This window comes from Benincasa hispida, chromosome 4, assembly GCF_009727055.1.
Source record: "Benincasa hispida cultivar B227 chromosome 4, ASM972705v1, whole genome shotgun sequence".
Classification (NCBI taxonomy): Eukaryota; Viridiplantae; Streptophyta; class Magnoliopsida; order Cucurbitales; family Cucurbitaceae; genus Benincasa; species Benincasa hispida.
Genome location: NC_052352.1, coordinates 65,117,153 through 65,133,714, shown reverse-complemented (window position 1 = coordinate 65,133,714; position 16,562 = coordinate 65,117,153). Strand labels below are relative to the sequence as shown.

Genomic DNA, 16,562 nt, shown 5'->3' with positions numbered 1-16,562 from the left:
GAGATACATTATTTTGGAGGAAATTGGATATAAATATGATTTATATCAAGTAGAGGAGAAAACATTATAGTAGATATATGATATCAAATTATGGTTAAGAATATAATATGATCATATTCATTAATTAATTAATTAGGCGGTTATGTGATAATTGGTCGAGTTTTTCTTTGGATTCGTGTGAAAGTGGGAAGTTCGGATTCAGTTCTTATAACAGAAGAATAAAATGAATTTTTTTTTCATTTTTGCAGGTTAGGAACACGAAAAAAAACACGCAGAAAAATTAGCTCACGGTGTTAAAGTAGACGATCGCTTAGCATTGAGAGCCTATACAATAGTGCCCGTCTTCCTAAACGATCGCACACCCACCTACTAAACGATCGCCCGCGATTTCTAAACGATCGCTTACGTTTACTATACAATCGCTTAGCGTGCCAAGCAGAACTAAACGATCATTTACCATTTGATAGACGATCTCTTAGCTAAACCTACACGATCGTGTACCCCCGACCTAAACGACAAGCACCCGACTATATGATAGTCTTCTACTATCTCACACTTGCTTGTTCGTTCTACATGATCACTTTTCCTCCTTCCCTCTACCATTTCCATCAAAGTCCATCCTTTGGATTCTCACTTCGAGAATACTGAGGGCTTCGAGTGGTGGTGTTGTCCCCGGTTGTATTTTGTTCGTGCGTTACTGATCGTGTAGATGACCATGGTGCTACTAGGCGACTGTTTTCTGGACAATAAGGAGCGTGAGGAATTCACTTCTGCTGGAAAGAGTTTGATTGAAGAAAGTCTTCAACTGGTACGTTTACTCGGTCTTTTGTATTTTATTTGTTAAAGCATGCCAGTATTTAGTGTTACAATGCATATCTGTTTATTAGTATGTATGTGTGGTAATTCCGTCACAATGAAATCGGAAAGATCTGCTTCCGCTCATGGATACTCTTGTTTAAGAGTATCTTCAATATTATGTCCACATGATTTAACCATAATTAGTAAGTCAACCCTTCACAGGTTGTTCATAATAACAGCAGGGTCAAATGTCTATTTTACCCCCGAGATTACATCTTATTCCTTAAGTACCTACTGATCCTCTAATGAGCAATTGGTTTGTGATCTAGGGATGGAAACGGTTCGATTCAGTTCGGTTTGGTGATCAAACCGAACCGAATCGAATTTTTTTAAATGTGAAACCGAACCGAATCGAACCGCATATATGCAGTTCGATTTGGTTTCAAATTCGATTTTGGCATTTTAAAAAAATCCATGTTATATTCTTTTTTTAATTAAAAAATAGTTCGATTCGGTTCGGTTTTAAATTCGGTTTTGTTCTTTAAATTAAAAGCGGTTCGGTTTTAAATTCAATTTTACTCTTTTTTCTAATATATATATATATTAGTTAAAACGGTTCAGTTCAGTTTCAAATTCGGTTTTCGAAAGTGAAACCGAACCGAACCGAATTAATTCGGTTTCAAAATTTCTTCAAACCGGATCGAACTGCATTTTTCGGTTTCACTAAGTTTTCAATTCGGTTTTTGTGGTTTGGATGACCACCCCAATGTGATCCAGTCACTAAACCAGATCCCTCTCAGCCTAGTGAGAGGGTGGGGCCCCTTGTTCAAAACCTAGATTCAGTACTTAAAAGAACAACCTTCTCTTATCCCTAAATCGGGTAGGCGTGAATTCCATCTTGCACCCTATGTCCCAAGCTATCTACCCGATTTTATCCCTAAAATGGGAGGCTTATTGAGCCAGCGTTGTTAAGCCAACCTCACCTATGCAAATCTAAGGATAATCCCAAATAAACAGGAGTTTATAGTTAGCTCACGATTAAGATCGAGTTACCTAGGTCATCTAAGTGAAATAGTTAGTCTTATATAGTAAACAACGTTATAAAGTAAGAGTGACTTATTTCTTGGTCCGATCTTATGCAAACTCATTGCATAGGACGCCTCCACTCTTCATGTCAATACATGAACGAATTTGGATCACTTCGTTTGTAGTATCTTTACAACTCTTTGTAACAACTACAGAGTAGGCCGCATTCAATAGTGTTACCAGAATAAGGTACCCAACCTTAATCATGTACTATAGATCGTTTTGGTTGTTTACTCAAACTTGGTCCTCTCTATGTCTCTACATAAAGTTCAAGTATTCATATAATAGCCATGGATCTTAGTTTATTGGATTTAGACTTCAATTTACAGAATCAATAATAAGTTTATTGACTATAGAATATGTTTATCTTTTACAAACTGCGAGTTTTTGGACATAAAACACAACAAATCCTATGTGGGTGGGATTTGTTATGACTTGGTATTCTGGGCTATCTGCTCTGCCACAATGTTCTTTAATTGTCCCATCACGGCCCTTTTGACGACTTCTCCTATCGCTACGACCATTGCAGTATGCTCGACCAATATGGCTGGGGAAATCGATTCCTGCAGAGGCGTAGTTGTATTCTGAGTTTGATTTCTTAGCTGAGTTCTCTACCACCCAGATCTAGAAAGGTAACTAGGCGACATGGGATCCTCTTATATAGGAGGGTCCTGAACTTGTGGATCTTGAACTTGCGAGTCCTAAACTTGTGCATCCTGAACTATCGAGTTTCGACCTTCAGGACTTCAGACCCCTCTAACAATCCTATGACTGTCTTTTCCTCTAACTTGTACCATTTCCTAACAATCATACGTAACCAGCCTTCAAATTATTCGTCAAGAAAACATGTCAATTATGATCATAAGTCCAACATAATCTTGTGCATATTATCCTAGAGACTTTTCTTAAGGGACATACCTTGCGATGACGAAGAATCCGTTGCGAAAAGGGATAAATCTAGACTTACATAGTAAGTCAGTCTGCAAAACCAACCATGGGCTCTAATACCAACTATAACAACCCGACTCCCAAGAACTTGTGTTAGGTCGTTACTATATGCATTCATACATCTAAAAGCGACACTTTTCATGAATTGACTAAAACCAAATAAATGTTATAAAATAAATAACTTTTATTTAAACTAATGGCTAAAAGATATTAATTAGGGTATCCTTAATTTAAACAAAACATTTTTAGAAAATTTGTTTAAAACAAGCAACAAAGCAAAAACACTGAAATTTTTCTGAATTCAATTACAAAACTAAGATTTTAAAACATGAAAACATATAAACATGAGCAGAAGCATCTGTCTAGTCCAAATGACATGATCACAGATTCTTCCTGTCATTCGTCAATTTATCATTTCCCTTACTTGAAAAACATAACATAATAAAGGATGAGTATAAAATACTTATAAGTAACTGCAATACCAGGGTCAGACTATGCACTTATATCCAATAAGCGCAATATACTAGTGGGACATGCATATAATTAACTAAATCATGGATGGCCATCTAGTGAGCGATTTAACTCAACCTAACACGGATTTGGTGGCCCAAAGGCTCATAAACATAGTAGGTCACTCGTCGACACTCGGTAACATAGTAGGATACTCGTCTATTTTCGATAACATAGTAGAAAACTCGTCGGCTTCCAGTAACATAGTAGGAAACCTATAGGTATCTAGTAACATAGTAGGAAACCATTGGCTTCTGGAAACATAGTAGCGTTAGGAGAGTAAATCATCACTCCTATTTATAGACATATCATGTTTTCAGTAAATTTCACAACATAAACCATATTACATATCTCATGGTTCCACACATAATCATATAAGTAACATACTTAAATCATAGTCATATCAGTCACATACTTTAATCAACATGCTCACAAAGCAGTTCTAAACATATCTTGCTTCTCAATATCATCCAGTCAAATCTACTAAATCATAATGTCTAAGTCGTTTGGCTCAAAGGCGATAGGTCCAGACAATATATTTAAGTAAAGCAATCTCCAACAAAAATTCCAAATTAGTACCTAAACATAAATCAAATTTTTAAGTCCAAATTTCTAGGACCCAACTTCAACCCTAAATTATCTAAATGGCTCAAAATTAACCTTACCCAAAAGGTCGTTTGATACGAAACTGCTTTCAATCTTTCCCACAACAAGATTCAAAGCCAACATTAGAATTTGAAGATTATAATTCAAAATTACAGTAAGGAAAATTGAATCCAATAATTCTTGTAACCCGTTGGATATCACTTCAATAACTCTTTAAAACTTCAGTCTACAACCCAAATTCCATGGGTAAACTAAATCCTAAACCAAAAATCAAATGGGTAATCAAGTTTTACCAAAGAAAACCCAAAGTCATTAGAACTTACCAACAACCCACTAAAACCGGCAAGGTATGATGGTGGACGATGGTTGGGACAATGGCACAAACGACAACACGATGCACTAGTGGCATGAAGGACGTGCGAGTAGATCGGCAGCGGTTGATGACGTGTCGATGGTGGGACCGACGGGTGGCTATTTGAATAGATTTGGCGAAGATCTCATGCAACGGCGATGGGCGGTATGAGCTGGATGCCAGAGAGGCGATGCAAGAATAGCGAAAACCAAGCAATGGCTGAAGGAACTCAAGCGACAGTTGGAAGTAGCGACATCGGAGGGGTGATGGTATTGGGTTTTATATCCTAAAAACTCACAGTTTGTAAAATGATAAATATTTTCTGTAATCAATATACTTATTATTGATTTCATAAATTGTATGAAAGTCAAAATTCAATAAACTAAGACTCATGATTATTCTATGAGTACTTGAAATTTATGTGGAGACATATGAGTGGATCAGGTTCGAGTAAATAGTCAAAATGATTTATGGTACATGAATAAGGTTGGGTACCTTATTCTGGTAATACCATTGGATGCGGCCTACTTTGTAGTTGTTACAAAGAGTTGTAAAGTGCTACATATGATATGATCCTAATTCGTACATGTTATGACATGAGGAGTGGGGGCATCCTATGCAATGAGTTTGCATAAGATCGGACCAAGAAATAAGCACTCTTACTTTATAACGTTGTTTACTGTATGAGACTGACTATTTCACCTAGATGACCTAGGTAACTCGATTTTAATCTTGAGCTAACTATGAACTCCTATTTATTCGAGATTACCCTTAGATTTGCATAGGTGAGGGTTGGCTCAACAACGTCAGCTCAATAAGACTCCCATTACAGGGGTAAGACTTACTAGATAGCTGGGGACATAGGGTGCAAGACGGAGTTCATGCCTACCCGATTTAAGGATAGGAGAAACTCTCAAGTACTGAATCTAAGTCTTGAACAATGGGTTCCACCCTCTCATTGGGCTAAGAGATTGGTTTAGTGATTGGATCACAAACTAGTTGTTCATTAGAGGATCAGTAGGAACTTAAGAAATAAGACGTAATTTTGGGGGTAAAACAGATATTTGACCCAACCGTTATTACGAACAATCTGTGAAGGGTTGACTTGCTGATTATGGTTAAATCATGTGGACATAATATATCTACAGTGAGGGGAGTGCAACTATGGGCTTTAGTAGAGTAACCTATTAGTTAACGAGTGGGGATTAATTTGGTCTAATGAGTTTAGCCGAGCCCATGATTTGTAGGTCCGCGAGGTCCCTCTACTAGCTCTAGAATAACGTGATAAGTTAATTTGAAACGTTCAAATTAGAATTAAGGGAATTAGTAATTATATGAGATATATTACATGTTTAATTTGAAAATTAAATGGAATAGGAGAATTTATATTTAAATATGATTTAAATATATAAAGATGGATGTGTGTAAAAATTAATTTAATATTTGATATTAAATTAATTAAGTTTTATTTAAAAATTAATTTATGAAATTAATTTTATTTTTCAGTTTTTAAAATCAAAATGGATTTTGGAAAAATCAAGTTTTGATTATGTAATAAAATTGGAAAATTGAAAAACAAAACACAAAATGGAAAAACCATATTTTCCATTATCCATCTTTTACTTGCTCACACAAAAGCCATCAACATTGCCTTGAGTTACTCCAAGCATGAGCTGCAACTCATGCAACTCTCTCCCTTGCATGTTGGTCTGTAATATATTGAAGAGTTTGGAGTGAATTTTGGGCATGCAATCAAGAGAGAATTTTAGAGAAAATTTGTGCTGAAGAAAGGGTCCTTCAACCATATTACTGCTTTGAGCTATTCTTCTTCATCCCTTGATTCAAGCTTGTTTTGAGTCCCACAACTCAATCTAGATCACCAAGAGAATAGTGAGGAAGATCTTGAGGTAGTCTGAAACGAGATTTGGAGAAGATTGCAGCTAGAGATTGAGCTCTGAAGAGGTTCTACAAAGATATGTCATGAAACTCATTTGTTTTCTACAAGAGCATGCTTTATATTTTGCCAAAATTAATGAATTGGAGTGCTTAAATGATCCTTGTTGCTTCCGTTGTTGCTGATACATTCCTACAGATGGTTTGTGTTGGGTTTTGGAAAAATATTAGAAATACAATTTATCCCACATCGATTATATTGAAGAATGGGGATGGGCTCCAAGCCTATAAAAGGAGCTTACGCCTCTAGTTTCAAGTCGTCTCAGTTAGAAACACTTTAAGTTTGGGTGTGCTAACTCTAGTTAAATTCCCTTTATGTATTCTCTAGTTTGAGAGTGGGAAAAGAGTGTGAGTAGTATAAAAGCTTTGAAAGAGTGCTCTTATAATTGGGATTGGGAGAGAGAATTGTTCTGTGTGATTGTAACAATTTTTCACATAGTTGATTTCTTTCTAATGAGTTATGGTTTTTCTCTGAGTTGAGAGTCTTCCATGTAAATTCTTATGTTTTCAGTTTTATTGCTTTTTTTTTTTTAATTTCTCTATTATGTTTCTACTTATTCTTGCGGTAAAAGTGGAAGGTTTTTCCCAACAAGTGGTATCATAGCGTCAAATTCCGTGGTTTCTTGAATTTCTAAGTATGCTCTGTGGTTGCAACATCGTCTGACCTTCCACATCAAAAAAGAATTCTTGAAACAAGCTGCGATATTTGTGAATAGTGTGAGCTATTCACTATTTGTAGTTTTGCTAAGAGTGAAGCAGATGTGTATCAAGCTTTATGAGTTTAATAAAGTTTGATGTGGAGAAATTTGATGGAAGGATCAACTTCGGCTTGTGGCAAGTGCAAGTCAAGGATGTGTTGATGCAATATGGATTACGCAAGTACATGTTAAGTGGTGATGGCGTTTCAGTGCAGTTCCGGAGTGATTCCAGCAAAGGTTTAAAAAGGAGAGTCTTCGAGCAGAAGAAAGGCTACTAGCATACAAACAATCTGGGCACATGAAAATTAGAGCAGGTTTGTCAAAGGGCTCTAGATCGGATTCTGACGGTGTCTTTCTCGTCAGAGGAGACGATGACTTCCTTTGAAGAAGACATAATTCATCCTTGTGATATGTCTGCTTTACCATGATAGTGAAGGAACTCTTATCAAAGAGTACCTATGAGCAAAAGCAAGATCGTTCCAAATTCATTGTGATAGAAATATCGCATTCACAAACGAACATACAAGTTATGCATTTACAGACAAATTACAGCATGCTTTTCAAACTTAAATAACAAAGGAATGAGAGACATACCTCTTGAAGAACTACTCTTCCCTTGAATTCTCGCTCTCGTCAGGAACGGCAACTCATGCAGTCGCTGTGATCACCAAGCCTATCGTCCACCAAATCTCGCTGTCGCTCACCACCGAGTGATCTTCTACACGAACAAGTCAGTAGAGAGGACACTACCACTCAGTAACCTCGATATTCTCGGAGTGAGAATCCAGGAAGTGTGGGCCCTGTTGGATTTGGTAGAGGGGAAGAAGAAACAACGATCGTTTACATGACCAAGTAATGGGAGAGATATAAAGTCTATCACATAGATAGATGCTTGATCGTTAAGCAAAAGGTACACGATCGTGTAATAAATTGGGGCTGATTGTTTAGACGATCGTTTAGGTAAATCGCTCGGGCGCACGATCGTTTAGAAAAGACTATGCAATCATTTAGGTAATCTGCGTGTGTACACAATCGTTTAGGACAACTTGAGCTATCGTGTAGGCTCTCGTTTACTAGACGATGGGCAGTGTACTTAATTGTGAAACGATTATCCAATCTCTTTTACAAAATGAAAACTATTTTCATTTTATCCTTCAGTTACGAAAACTGAATGTAACCTCCCACTATCTCGTGCGGTTATGACGAAAAAACCAACAATTATCTCATAATTGTTTAATTAAAATAAATATAATCATATTATATTTATAACCTATGGTTTAATATCACATCATATGCAACATATAAACCATAGTCATTTTCTCCTCCACTAGATATAAATCATATTTATATCCTTTTCCTCCAATTAATGTATCTCATACATCATGTCAACTATATCATATATAATTGACTAGTTTAATCATATCATATATAATCAAACTCCCTCTTGTCAATTTGAACACTTTAAACTGACCCAAAACTGACTCTCAACTTGAATCCATTGAGCTACCAAGGGGACCTTATGAACCTGTGGCTTGAAGCTCCAACGTTACGTGAAGCTGACTAAACTCTTTAGCCACGAGATCCACCATCCGTTAATTGCTAGGCATTCCACTAAAGACCGACAGCTGCACTCTTCTCAGTACAGATATATTCTCTGTGTCCATCGAATATAACCAATCAACAGTACGATTAACCCTTCACAGATGCTCGTAAGTACAACTAGGCCAATTTACCATTTTGCCCCTGTAGTTACATCTAACTCCTTAAGTACCACTAATCCCTCTAATGAACAATACAACATAGTCCTACAATGTGTGAACACCTCTCGAGCCATGAGAAGGTGTGTGGCACCACATTGTTCAAGCCCTAGAATCAGCCCTTAAAGGAGGAATCTATCTACTTACCCCTGCTTCGGGGAAGGAGTGAATTTCATCTTATGTAGCTGAGTTTCCAGCTCCCAAATCAGACGAATCCCCAAAGTGATCAGTTTGAGTCGGCAATCTGGCCACTCGCACCCATGCAAATCAAAGGACAACCCTCAAAGGCAGGAGTTCCCAACTCACTCAAGATTGAGGTCATGTTACCTATGGTCATCCTAGTGAAGTGAAGTCTCTGTCATGAACGGCGTTATATAACGAGACTATAACACTTCGTGGTTCGATCTTATAAAAACTCTTTTGTATAGGACACCCCAGCTCGCATGTCTCCACATGAATGGTCAGGATCAGACCATCTGTAGCAAGTCACAACACTTGTAACTATTCTACAAAGCGGGCCGCATCCATAGCATTACCAGGATAAGGTTTCCCTCCTATATCCATATACTACATACCATTTTAGTTATCACTTAAGGAATGATCCACCTGTATGTCTCCACATACATACTTAAGTTACAACGAAAATCAGGGATCTTAGTTTATTGGTTTGTGGTAAAGCAAATAAAACATCCCATGTTTCATAGACAATAGTGAAGAAAAATATCATATATTATTATATCACAAGCGTTTGTTCAATACAGTGTTTATAAACTATAGGACCCAATGAGAGTTTAGGGCATCAAGCCCAACAGATAGATGATGTGATGTTAACGGTTTCACAAGTTTGTACACGGGCATTGACTTGGCAATTATACAAGGTGTGTGGTGGAAGTTATGTCGATGGCTGAAGGACTTCTAGGTGAGCCAAGTAAGTGAAAGTTGCACTATAAATATCAGCAAGATTTATCGACATGTGACGAAAAAGGAAAATCTTGAGAAGTGGTATTCCTAGTGGCCTACTTTTTTTATGGTGGAGTAGATTATAATTCTATGTGATGAGAATTATGATTGTCGATTAAGACAATGGATGTTGCAGAAGCTGTGGATTCTTCAAATATCTTGCAAATGTGGAATTTGTTAGGTTTTGGCAAAATATTAGAAGTATAGTCTGTCCCACATCGGTTAAATTGAAGAATGGGGATGGGCTTCAAGCATATAAAAGAAGCTTATGCCTCTAGTTTCAATTCATCATAGTTAGAAACACTTTAAGCTTGGATGTGCTAACTCTAGTTAAATTCCCTTTATGTATTCTCTAGTTTGAGAGTGGGAAAAGAGTGTGAGTAGTATAAAAGCTTTGAGAGAGTGCTTTTGTAATTGGGATCGGGAGAAAGAATTGTTTTGTGTGATTTCTTTTTTATGGTCGTAGTTTTTCTCTGAGTTTGGAGTTTTTCACGTAAATTCTTGTGTTTCCAGTTTTATTGCTTTTCTTTAATTTCTCTATTATTTTTTTGTTTATTCCTGTAAAAGTGGGAGGTTTTTCCCTGCGGAAGAGAGAGGGATTTGATTTTTATTTTCTTTCCTCTCTCCCTTTTTAACCTTAAATATATATATAATTTTAAATATAAATATATAAATACATTTAAATTCCTTTTCCTCTTCCAATAAATCCTAAACCCTAAAATTAAATAAATATACATATTTAAATATCATCTTCTTTTCAATCTTCTTTTTCAAATTCCATCTCCAAATTTGATTAAACCCCCAAACCAAGATTTTATTCCTTCAAGAATTCTAAATCTAGAAATTAATTTAAATTAATTAAACCCCCAAACCCCTAAATTTATGCATATGTCATTTCAATTAATTATCTTACATCCCAAATTCAATTTTAGCCTCAATTTAACACAATAATGCCCGAATAATTCAAGATAATTTAGTGAAAATTACTTGAAAACTTGTGATGTTACAGTCCGAGTAAGGAGCTGAAAACACAGCTACACAAAATGACTTCTTCTCATCTTGAGGGTAAATAGATGAATTGCTCTCATAAGAGCTGATTTTAGGTCTTGTACAATGAGACGTCTCACCCTCCCACTAGTCAGAGAGGGGTCTAATTTATAGTTAGACTATAACTAATTGTTCATAATCCGATCAAGCTATAGTCACAAGTGACTTGTGAAGGGTTGACTTGTTGATTGATTATATCCATAGACAGAAATATATCTACAATGCGAAAAGTGCAGCTATGGGTCTTTGATGGAGTGACCTGCAGTTAATGAAAGTTGGTTAAAGAAATAAATAGTTTTGGAATAATTTGAATTGTCCAAATTATTTAAGGAATTTTTTTAATGTGATTAATATAAAGTATAATGGATATTGATACATTATACTATATAGTTAATTGTAAATATGATCTATAATTAATATTGTATATAAGAGAGATAAATATTTGATTGAGATTCAAATTAATGTAATGTATGCTGATACATTATAATATATAATTAATCATAAGAGAAATTATTTCAAATGGTAAAACTGTTGAAAATATTTACAAGATATAGCAAAATTTTAAAACTATCAATACCACTGATAGACACTGATAGAAGTCTATCAGTGTCTATCAACGTCTATCATTGATAGTTCTAAAATTTTGTTATATTTTATAAATATTTTGATTTATTTTTCTATATTTGAAAATGACCCTAATCATAATGTAATTTATAATTAATACTATATAATATATTAGAGTAATGTATTTGAATAAGATTCAAATATTAATTATATGAATATGATTCATACAAATTCTATAGGTTAAACTAATATGAACGATAGATTTATATTAAAACTATAATTATTTAATTTTATGATTAATTAATTATATTTTATTTAATTAAAATTGAATTTTGATTTTGATTTTAATTAAATTTGAATGATTATAAATTTGATTTATAATTAATACTATATAATATATGAGAGTAATATATTTGAATAAAATTAAAATATTAATTATATGAATATGATTCATACAAATTTTATAAGTTAAAATTAATATGAATGAGAGATTTGTATTGAAACTATAGGTTATGAGAGAGTTATGCATTTAAATATGATTTCGATGTATGTGCAATTAAATATATGATATTTAACTGGTTTTATAATTAATCAATGAGATTTATTAATTATTATATTAACATTAATTAATCATATTTTATTTAAGGGTAATTACAACTGGTAGAATTTTTAGGAATAATAAAGTGTATAACATCATTTAAAAAAAATTGCAAATATAGACAAGTCTATCAGCGATAGACTTCTGATAGACTTTTATCGTTGATAGACTCTTACCAATGATATGGTTTATCATTGATAGACTTCTACTAATAATATGGTCTATCACTGATAGACTATTTAAAATTGGCCATATTTGCAATCTTTTTTACATTATGTTTGCTAATATTTTGTGTCTAATGTCTAAATTTGTAACTGTCCCTTTATTTAATTAAAATTGAATTTAGAATTTGATTATTAATTTTGAATAAATAACCCTCTTACAGTTGCAGGGGAGCAGTTGGTGTAGTGAAAGGAGTTATACCTTTCACGTACATTCAAATAGTGGTGAGTTGTTTTTCTTTAAGAAGTTACAGAAAGAAAAAAAATATACAACACAAAAAAAAAAAAAAAAAAAAAAAAAAAAAAGAACTCTCTCTCAAGTGTTCTCTCCAAAAAGATCTCTATAATTCTTCTCTTTCCTCTCCCTCAACCAATGATCTCACAATCCTCGCTCCTTGCCGAATAATAGCAAGGAAGCTATTTTGGTAATGTTTTCTGTACATGATCTGTTGGTGTTCTTGGGAAGTTTTGCTATACGTTGAGTTTGTGGAGAGAAGTTCGTGTTGTCCCAAAGGAGAAGAGAAATTACGTGAAGAAGAGTCTGCAAAGGTATGTTCCTTCTGTCATTTCTTCTTAAAAACATGCATGCTTAGTTAGAATTGTTTGTCCTTTGCAGTATGTTTTTATCTGGTTAATGAGTTTTTCAAAACTTATTGTCAAATGCACGATGTTTACATGCTTCCGCGAGGAATTCGGTTCCTTCAGCTAAGTCAACACATCCAAAATCAATAAGATAAAAACATTGGATTTTGTCCAAAAAAAGACATTAGATTTCAAATAGCATAATTTTCATCCATTAAGTTAGTTTGCAACTTAGATTCAAAGTTTATAAACTAAATTAAGACAATCAAAATAACGTATCAATATTGTTAACCTAATTAAAATTGAAATTGAAAAAAAAAAAAAAAAGAAAAGAGAAATAGAACATACTTAAATAAAAAATGTGAGAGTTTAATTTAACCAATATATAGAAAAATTTAGATTCAAAATGGATTTGATTTGGAATAGAATCATATCTTCATTTGAAAAAATATATCTAAAATACCGTAAATTTTAATATAATCATTATATATTTAGAGATTTAAAATATTTGAATTTAACATAATATAATATTTAAGTTAACAAAATGAAAAAATATTTAAAATTAAAACAAATCATTATAAAAAAAACATGTGTAAAAAGAAAACAAATCATTATAAAAACTTAATTTAATAGTAAATTGATAATGTAATCGACTAAATCTAAATAAAAACTTTTATTATTATTTTTTCTTTCAAAAAATTTGAAACCAATGATAAATCTTTTTTCATCTATGTGAATGATAAAAATTTTTGTTTTTTAATGATAAATTTTGGATATTAAAATCAAATATTAGAAATAATCCAATTTTAAACCAAATTAAATTTACCTGAATAAAATAACATAAATAAATTTTAAATCAATTAAAATTCATGTGAATTATAAACTAATTAGAATCTAATATCTGATAATCAACTTTTAAACCAATTAAATTTAAGTGAATTATAAAATATGATAACCAAATTTTAAATTAATTAAGATGGAATGAATTATAAACTAATTAGAATCAAATATTCAAGATAACAGAAATTTTAGATCAATTAAATATACGTAAATTGTAAACTATTTAATATGAATTCTTTTAATGATTTAAATATAAAGTTACATCATATAAATATGATATTATTCATCCATCCATTAGGATGAAATACATGTAAATATATGTCGAGATGTATCCAAATATTGCTATATTTTAAATATGTTTATAGTCATAGCAACTGTTAAAAATTCAAGATCTAAATAGATAGGATCCGATCATAAGGCCATAGCAAGTGTAAAGCATATAGAAGAAGAAAGTGTTTGGGATACCAGTTTAACTTTGGTTAAAATAAATTTGGACATGAGTACCCAAAGCACAAATTATTATTAGAATTTACATAATATTCACTCCAAACATTTCATTTATAAAGTCCTATGTGATAGTGATGATGTACAAGATCAGACAAAACCCATGAATTTCAAAACACAAAACATTTTGTCTAAGAGGATCAAGAAATGACAATTCATGACTGCTAGATTAAAAAAAACTAACCAAAAAGAAAACCATTTAATTATAAGATGGAGGAGGACGAGAAAGAGGAGCCCAAAACATTTCTTGTGAAATTTGAGTATTAGGAATCAAATTATAAACTGCCAAAGAACTTGCTGCTGCTGCTACTGATGATGATTCTCCCACTGAATTATTTCCATCAATTTTATCTTCCAATTGCTTCTCCTCCTTTGAATTCTCTTCATCTTCTTCAATCGCCAATTTTTCATACACAGCATTGGTAAACGAAGCTGCAACTACTATGACAGGGCCGGCGGCGATGAGGGGACCAGCGACGAGGCCTCCGACAACCCGGCCTTGGCCGCCGGCGAGATAGACTGTCAAGCCAGTAGCCCCGTGGGGAGAGGGCGTGGGAAGGAAAGAGCCAGAGAGAGACAAGATCTCGAAGCGTTCGTGGAGGGTAATGACGCCGGGGGGTTGACGGAGAGTGACGTCAGCGACGAGGCCGGTGGCGCTGAGAATGGAAACCCCACGGTGATGGCGGTGGACGAAGGTGGAAATGGAGTGGGTAATGTCGGCGGCGGCGGTGATTTCGAAAATGTGGGTTTGAAGAGCGTTGGGAGTGTGTTTGTTAATGACAATGGGCGGCTTCGGCTTGTTTCTTGAACCCGGTGGCCGCCCTCGTGGCCGCCGCTTGGCTTTAATTCCATCCCCATCTTCATTCTTATGTTCTTGCTCTGTTTTTTCAAGATCAAGTTGTGCGATTGTAAGATTCCCAATTCCACTCCAATTCGCCATATCCGGACAAATGGAGAAGTGGGTTTGGATTAAAATGGGGAAATTAAGAGGAAACTAGAAAGAAATTGGAGGAGGAAATTAAGAGAATCCATTGAAGAAGATGAAACAGAACAGAGGAGAAGGAGGTAAAAAGAGAAGGGTACATATTTCGAAGCTGAAGTGAGTGACAGATTGTGAAGAAACATTAAAAGATCTTGCAGTATTCCCCACTTCAAAAAGTTTTTTGGGTGGGGAAATGTTCAAGTTCCAAGCTAATTGAGGGAATGAAAATGGGTTTGCATATAAATAAACGGTCATTTGTGGTTGGAATTGAAGAATAGTGTTTGGGTTTAATGAGAATGGTAAGTAATTAATGTGAAGAGATAGAGAGAGATGGTGTAAATATTTGGATGTCAGTATTATGTATGGGGTGGGTAAGCTGTGAGCAGAGGCGGCGAGCCCCGAGGTAAGCGCAGGCGGAACTGAAGATAGTGGGTGTTGCTGTGGGTGTGTCTTCACCTGCCGCACGGCATTCTTTGCTCCTCCACTTCCTTATTTGATGTGTTAAGTTGAATTGAATAACTTTTTATACCTAATTCAATAATGCTAAATTCTTGTTGTATTTTTTTATACTGAAAAAAAAGTGAAATATGGGAATATTGAAACATATACAAAAGAATTTAATGATAGTAGATTAAATTTAAAGTTAGAAATTTTGAAATTGGATTTAAACATCAAATTAAGATGAAGTTGAAGGAAGGTGAAATTTCGCAGCGAAAGGGATCGATCTCAACTTTAATTTTTCACAGAATCCCAATTTACAAATCAATTAAATTAGGCACAACCAATAAATTTACAGCATGCTTGAAGGAAATTAGAATGAGGGTTTAAAGAAACTTACTCTTGAAGACAAAATTCTTCGCGTATTCCCTCGATTCGGTCATGAATACTTCAATCAGGATCTCGATCTCCAAAAACTTTTAGCAAAACAAATGGCCACCACCAAGAGGTCAACCTTTATATTTTCTTGGGAATGAGAATCCAAGAGTTATGGGCTACGTAATTTTATAAAACAGAAAGAGTTTTTGAGAGAGGAAGAAGAATAATTTTTCTTCTCTGTGTGATCTTGGGACTAAATGCCAGAGAGAGAACATTAAGTTTCTTTCACACGGCATAAAAAATGCCAAAGAAAGAAGGAGTCTCTTATCCTCTCAATGCCACAGGTCTGTACAAAGAGAAAAAGGTGATGAATATATATATATAATAACCAACTTATCATACAATATATATTAAACTATATGTTATATTGAATATAAGATATAACCTATAATTTATATTTCGCTCAATTAATCAAGGTATTTAATATAAATCTCATTTATACTAAATTTAATTATATGAATCTCATTCATATAATTAGTATTTGAATCATATTCAAAGATTTAATTCATCTCAAAATAAACTTTACATTATAATGTATCAAATACATTATATTAATTATATCACATATAATTAATTCCCTCAATTCATCTGAACAATTCAAATTAATCAAAAATTAATTCTCAATAATATTTGTTGAGGTACAAAGGGGACTTTATGGACTTGTAGATTGAAGCTCCAAT

The 16,562-nt window shown here is 33.9% G+C and overlaps 1 protein-coding gene across 1 annotated transcript; it reads right to left on the bottom strand.

Moving 5' to 3' along the window:
* Positions 1–14,223: 14,223 nt before the first annotated feature.
* LOC120076292 (AT-hook motif nuclear-localized protein 15-like) lies at positions 14,224–15,278 on the bottom strand. Its single transcript, XM_039030059.1, has one exon. The coding sequence runs from the start codon at positions 14,962–14,964 to the stop codon at positions 14,224–14,226; it is 741 nt and encodes a 246-aa protein (XP_038885987.1). The 5' UTR covers positions 14,965–15,278.
* Between the last annotated feature and the right edge of the window lie 1,284 nt (positions 15,279–16,562).

Excerpts from the sequence above, each read along its gene's own strand:
- LOC120076292 (XM_039030059.1), bottom strand. The coding sequence starts at position 14,964 with ATGGCGAATTGGAGTGGAATTGGGAATCTTACAATCGCACAACTTGAT.